The sequence below is a fragment of the Spinacia oleracea genome, chromosome 3, assembly GCF_020520425.1.
Source record: "Spinacia oleracea cultivar Varoflay chromosome 3, BTI_SOV_V1, whole genome shotgun sequence".
NCBI lineage: Eukaryota > Viridiplantae > Streptophyta > Magnoliopsida > Caryophyllales > Amaranthaceae > Spinacia > Spinacia oleracea.
Genome location: NC_079489.1, coordinates 67,280,741 through 67,288,134, shown reverse-complemented (window position 1 = coordinate 67,288,134; position 7,394 = coordinate 67,280,741). Strand labels below are relative to the sequence as shown.

The 7,394-nt window shown below is 34.9% G+C and overlaps 1 protein-coding gene across 1 annotated transcript; it reads left to right on the top strand.

Annotated features, from left to right (window-relative positions):
• The first annotated feature begins 1,356 nt into the window (after positions 1-1,356).
• Positions 1,357-5,696, top strand: LOC110783502 (vesicle-associated membrane protein 711). Its single transcript, XM_021987843.2, has 4 exons — positions 1,357-1,746; positions 3,981-4,171; positions 4,556-4,719; positions 5,211-5,696. Exons 1-4 carry the CDS (start codon positions 1,530-1,532, stop codon positions 5,296-5,298), a joined length of 660 nt encoding a protein of 219 aa, XP_021843535.1. The 5' UTR covers positions 1,357-1,529; the 3' UTR covers positions 5,299-5,696.
• Positions 5,697-7,394: the final 1,698 nt, after the last annotated feature.

Genomic DNA, 7,394 nt, shown 5'->3' with positions numbered 1-7,394 from the left:
ACTTTCTAAAAAACATAGTAACTATTTTAACCACATATATAGTTACTGTTTTATAGTTATAGTAACTTTAAAAAAATATAGTTACTCTAAAAACTACTATTAACATAAACACAACGAACATTTTAGTGACTATTAAAAACACTATTTCACAACATAAATTACAGGTGACTATATCATTTATATACTAACTATGTGAAACACTAACCCTAATTTCAACAAAACAACAAACATTTCAAATCACTCAACAAAATAATAACTATTGTACACATATTGTAACTATTGTACACATATAGTAACCATTAAAATAATATAGTAACTATTGTACACATATAGTAACTATTAAAATTAAATAGCACCTCTTTAAACCATATAGTTATTGTATTACTCATATAGTTACTATTTAAAATCGTGAAGTCACTGATCGAATTCGCGAAGTGAAAACGATATTTCGGTAAAACACAAACATTAATTTCTCCAAAACAACAAATATTTTCAATTTTAAATAAAAATAGACTTAAAATTCTTTAAAAAACAACAAACCGAGATGTAATCTCTAAAAATTCTTGCGAAAATTTGTAGACGAGCGCAAATTCTTCGATTCGATTTCGGCAACGACGAACCTCCTTCTTGATCTACTACTTCCTCCATTTTTTTCTCATCTAATAGATCCAATTATAAGAATTATAAGATAATTACGAAAAAAACGAACAAAACCTGAAAAGCATAGAGAGAAAATGAAGAGAGAGAAATGGAAGAGAAATGAACAGAATGTAGATCTGAAATTTTGAAAAATAAAAAAGTTTAAAATATATATAAAGTGAGTTAGACACAAATCGAATTGAAACTCTACAAAACACATAGTAACTCTTTAAAACACATAGTTACTGTAATACGCATATAATTACTATTTAAAATCACAAAATAACTGTCACGTGACAGTTACACATATTGCTCATACAAATTACTCCGTTGCCCTGGTCCACGCTAAGTTAGCGTGAACCAGATTTATATTAGTATAAATATATTTTATTACTTTATTTTATTCAATTATTTTTCTTAATACCCGTGTCCGATTAAGTGTATCTTTTAAATAAATACGAAAGGATTAATATTTAACATTGTAATTTAGGAAATCCCCGGAACAAACACTAATTTTTTATTATAAATTAAAAACAATTCATAATGTCAATCAGTCAGTCTGTCTCCACTTCCACTAGCACACATCATCAAAATCATCTCTTCCACCTTGTCATCTTTCAAAGTATCCCCAAAAGTGGAAACTTCTTGTTTATTTTAATGATTTTTTATTATAAAAATTCAAAAAAAGGTAGACGCCCAATTAATATCCAATTTAATTTTAAATTTATTTCGAGAAAAAGACTTATTTTTTTTTTGTCAATTATCACCAATTCAATTCTCCATCTCCTTCCTTCCTCCCTCTGCATCGCCGATCAAACCTTCTTCTTCTTCTTTACCAGCGCGACTGCAGAGGAGAGAGAAAAAAACAAGGGTTTCAAATTCCACCATTAATGGCGATTCTTTACGCTCTAGTAGCTCGAGGATCGGTTGTTTTGGCGGAATTTGTGGGAACATCGACGAATGCTAGCTCAATTGCGAAGCAGATTCTCGATAAGATTCCCGGTGATAATGATACTCACGTTTCTTATTCTCAAGATCGGTATATTTTCCATGTCAAACGCACCGATGGTCTTACTGTTCTTTGTATGGCTGAGGATAATGCCGGACGTAACTCTCTCTCTGTTTCTCTTTATTATTTTGTTGAATTTGATTGTTTTTATTGACTGTGTTGTGTTTTGAGGGTTTAATTTGTTGTTTTATTAATTGATTTGGTGGGTTTGATTGCGTATGTTAGGGTTCTTTTTGTTGTTGGTGATTGTTATCGATTGCTTATTGTGAAGGCGTTGATTTTGAAAAAAAACAGCATGAATTCTTTGACTTGATTTTGAGGTGCTTAGGGTTAGATGATAGATTTTTTTTTTGATCTCCTTCATTCCGGGAGTAGTTGTTAAATACAAGTATTATGTACTTGGTATTTGAATTTCGGAAAAAAGATGACAACTGTTTTTTGTTTGAAATAGTCTTGGTTTATGATTGGATTTTCCTTGATAACCTTGTTAGGACGATACAACTACTCTAAAGGGTATTTTAAGGAAATTATGTCGTATCTATGAAGGTTTGAGACAATGTGAGACATCAGACATGTGACCATTGTTGTTTTTATGGTTGATGAGTGGATTGCTTTGTAGAAATTGGAATTTGATATTTGGGTTAAACTAGTTAAAGTACTTGTGTTCCGGAGTATGTTTGGGTTGTCAAGAGAAATAGAGTATGTGTTTATAAGAGAGGGGGGTTGCAGGTGGGGGTTGGGGGGAGGTAGGGAAAACAATATCAAAGTTAAGTTTTGTTTGTTCAGTTCGATTCTGACTGTGAGATTATCCTGATAGTTAAGATTTTAGTGAGTGATATGGATTGATTTTTATAGGAAAAAGCAAGATTGTTTTTTTTACCCCATGCTAGTTGATTTGAAAATTTTTAGTTTGGTTCTTGAGAAATCGTTTGACAAAATCATTTTCTGAGTTGAATATGTTAAAATATGTTTGACTTGTGAGCAAATTTTCCATCTGCCTTCTCAAAGTGAGAAGTGGATCCACTGATACTATGTTGGGTAGTCTTCGCTCCCAATTGAAAAGGAGGAATTATAACTGTGATTTCGAGTCCAGGAGCTGTTAAAATGCTAAGATGAAATTTTGTAATCCTAATATGCTTCTGCTGTAGGTTCTAGTATGTTTTCCTTGATAGTTGGCAGCCTGATTGGACCTAGATGTCTACCTTTTTTTTTAACAAATAAATTTTATTTACCTACCAAGTATAGTAAAACAAGAATTACAACCTACAAAACAACTAGGCTTTTAGTGGTAATAACTTCACCCTACCTTCTAGGAAGGGTTGAGGAAGCCCCACTAACCCCAACTAAACAAAAACGAGCCTCATTTGCTCAGTACATCGAACTGCCACATTAAATAAAATTCTGTTCACAACAGTGCTACAAGAGTCAATTTTGCTGTTAAACACTTTTGCATTTCTTTGCTGCCACAAATTGTTGACTGTTTCAATGAATGCTATACTCTTCACTTTACTTGCTGCCTTAGTGCTTCTGCAATGCTTCGTAGCCCATCTGATCTCATCAGGAAAACTCAGATTGTCTCTAGTGTCACTCAACTTCTACAAAACAGAACACCAAATCTCCTTAGAATACAGGCAGTAAAAGAACAGATGATGCAGGTCTCAGAACCCTGCTGACACAAACTGCAGACACGATCAGTTTGTATTTTCCACTTCAACAATCTATCTTTTGTTGCTAGCCTATTCTGAACAGCTAATCAAACAATAAACGTACTTTTCGGACTTGCCTTGCTGTTGCAAACAAGTCTCTTCCACTCCACCTGATCACTACACTGCCTCAAGTTTTATACATAATTTGGATTGCGAAGTTACCATTGGCATTAAACTTATCTGTCCCTCCTGCATCTTGAAGCACATTCCGACACTGCCATATCTTCCTCATGGACCAAGTGAGCCCATTAGGAATTGGCATCTAGATGTCTACCTTAACCTTGTTGTAATTGGATCTTGATATGGAACATATTACTGCTTGACCTGTTTTTCAAGAAATTTTATATGGAACATATTACTGCGTGAACTGGTGTAAATGCAAATGTTTTTGGGATTTATACTATATACCATTACCTTTATATAAGTGGTCCATGAGTAATTCTGTATGTTCAGGCATTGGTCGAGATAAACCTTGTGTGTGTGTGTGTGGCTCAGTTACCTTGTTGTCATTTGAATACCTGTGTGCCGTGTTAATTCCTTGGCTCATGTTATCACATATGAGCAGAAATTAGGACACTCTTTCCTCTATTTTGAATTTCTGATACATTTTAACTTTGTTTGTACAGGAAGAATCCCATTTGCATTTCTTGAAGATATACATCAAAGGTTTGTAAAGACCTATGGCCGCGCTATACATACTTCACCTGCATATGCGATGAATGATGAGTTTTCAAGGGTGTTGAGCCAACAAATGGACTATTACTCAAATGACCCAAACGCCGACAGACTAAACAGATTGAAAGGTGAAATGTCTCAGGTATGGTTTGCATTGCCTACCATTCTTCTTTAGATTTGTGGTGGTCCAACTCAACTGGATGTCTTCATTTCCTTTCACTTGGGTGATTGAAGTTTGTGTCATGAAAAGTATATATGGTGCTAATAGAAAATTGTACTGGATCAAGTGCTTACTTGTTACGCCACGTAGCAAAAAGATTAGGGTTATTTAATTTTTTGTTATCCTTGGGATAGTGAGGATCAATGGAAACAACCTATCTGCAATTGCAGGGTAAGGAGGTCATGTACGCCCGAACCCCCCTTACCCTTCCTTGTTGCGGGAGCCTCTTTGAAGGCAATGGGATAGTGAAGTGCATGCTTGCTTTTCAGGTGTTAATATAATGTCATTTTGATGCAACAATTGTAGGTGCGTACTGTGATGATTGAGAATATAGATAAAGTTTTGGATAGGGGGGAGCGCCTGGACCTGCTTGTTGATAAATCTGCCACATTGCAAGGCAATACTCTTCGCTTCAGAAAGCAAAGTCGTCGCTTAAGAAGCTCTGTCTGGTGGAGAAATTGCAGGCTCATGTGAGTAAACTAATGTGAAATTTTCTTTGATGTTTCTATTTGCATAATTATGCTCTGTTGCATGTTTCCTTTTTATGTTTGTACTGGATGTGAAGAAACTTAGAAGGAACACAGTAGTTCGTTCTATCTGACAAGATTTCTATGATTCTGTCTATCTACATATGTGTAATGTATCATGTGATGCTGCAAGCCTGCAACCAACTAACATTCGTTCACTGCTTGCCATCATCTAATACAACACGCTTCATATTTTCAACATTTGATCCATAACGAATATGAAGGGTTATTATCTGGAATTCTGTATGTGTAAATGATTAATATGAAGTATTAACATGGACATCAAAGTCGGATTTGATGTGGAAGAAGAAAACTCAAAAGCGTTAGAATTCTAACCTCTAGTGCACTGAATGATCCACTAGAGTTAATTACGTGGTGTTATTCTTGAAAAACTTCAAGCTTGACTGAATACTGAGTTTTTCTAATTATTGCAGGTTTACTTTGATTATCGTTCTCTTGATCATCTCATACATTGTGGTTGCCTTTGTTTGTCATGGACCTTTGCTACCCTCCTGCTTTTAAGTATGTGGCCGAGGCATAGTGCTTTTCATATTCTTCTCAGTAGATATATTGCTCGACAGATTAATGCTGATTGGGCCATTGTCTACAATTTTCTGGTGGTGATGATCGATTTCTTCTGAAGCTCGATTTTTTAAGATGGAAATGCTCAACAAGGCATATAACTAATTGTTGTGAAATTGTTAGTGCTTTATTTGTGTATATGCAAAGGTTTCCTCCTATATTCTTCTCATTTTTTGGTTTTAATCTCTTGGCTCTGCAATTCGTTTTTAATTTCTCGGATGGACTATTGGTGGTGTGGTGTTATGTTTCTTTCCGGGGATTAATTGTGAACATTGTATAGTTCTGAGTAGTATGACAATTCGTTATACTCTTGTTCAATATATGTGCGTTGAAAGGTATATGCGAGGTCTTTGGTTAATTTACTTGCATTTTGTTTTCAATACAAAGCTGCAATTGGCGAGAATAATCGTTGCAAAGAAGTGATTTTCTCGTATGTACTTGAGGAGGTTATTTGTGTTGAAATTTAATTTTAGTTTTGGGACTTTTGGGTTTTCTTATAGTAATTCACGATTGCATTATTGTTGAACTTTTAATGAGAATGCTGCGCTTTGGGAAATTGAATCCGTATCAAGGAGCTGATACAATAATAGGATGCTAATAGAGTAAGAGATACAGAAGTTGAATGAACATGATAACTATGAATCAAATTGGCCCCCTAAGGTGACTGAAGAGTGAAGACTTTAGCCGGTGTGAGAAACATAGATGAAAAGCACATGTAACAACTCATATTGCATTCAAACGGTTCAAGTCTCAAGTCTCAAGACTCAAGACTCGAGAGTCAAATGCAATTGTAGTGACTCAAAAACATCAAATTTGGGCGCCTTGGATCTTCCACAGAATGGGAATTATGAGCCAATTGCATATTGAAAGATGAAATGGACCTCAAACACCATAACTGTGAATCAAACTGCTCATGAAAATTGACTGTCCTTCTAATGTCAAAGCACAAGGTGATGCTGGTGGGTTTGCCGGATTTGACAATGCTGAAACGTACAAGGACAGGTCTTTCTCGAATGTCAAGCAAAGTGATACTCACAGTTTTACTGCATTTGACACTATTAAAGCGCCTGGGAACAATGTCAGTACATGTGTATACAACTTACAGAGTTAAACAAATATTCTCTTAAATGTTTTGAAACTTTTGACTTTTGAGTGCTGTTTCCGGTGCTGGTTTAGCTGATAATAATAATGATGGTAATGCTCATGGTTCTGGGCATGATGTTAAAATGATAAAACCACCACCACGTGCTATTGTTCATAATCTAAACCATCCTCCAGCGGTTACAAATCTGTCTAAAAACCACGAAGATGGTCCTATTCTTAACAACCCTTCTGCGAATGGTGAAAAAGGTTTTGCTAAATTAGATAATGAATGCAACTCTGAAAAGGTTATCATATATACTTTTGATTACACCAAGTTATTGTGGTTTGAGTTGTTTGAGATGTTTAATGCTTCTATTCTAAGATATAGCAAAAGACCATTGTTCTTATGTTATGCTATTTCAAACAAGTTTGGAAAAATGACCAACCTTGATAGAAATTGGAATCACCAAATATTGTGTTCAAGTAGCGAATTCTCTAACTATTGCCTGGTTTAGGCAAATGTGGTGTAAGTTTAATTCTCTGACTTTGTGTGTGTTGATTAAGAAGAACCCTGTTGCTAGACATTAACTGAATTGTATTGTTAAGTCCCTGCGTTTATGCTAGTTTTGTTGCTTCCTTTGTTAATAATTGCGGTGTATACCGGTGTTTAAAAAGCGAGAAGCTCTAGGGCAAAGGGCTTAATTATGTCTGAGCGAAGCATTTGTGATTAAGCGCGCTTTTAGACGCTTCATTGTTTTTTTTAAAAAAATTACTTTATGTTGAAAGCTTTTTTTATATGTTGTTATTCTATTTTGGACCATACCCTATTAATCCTTAACAACAGAAAGTGGGCCATGAGTCCAAAAGAAAAAAAGAAGAAGAAAACAATAACAACAGCCAGCCCTAACTTCCTGATAAACACTATGTTATACTTCGTATGCTTTATTTTTGTT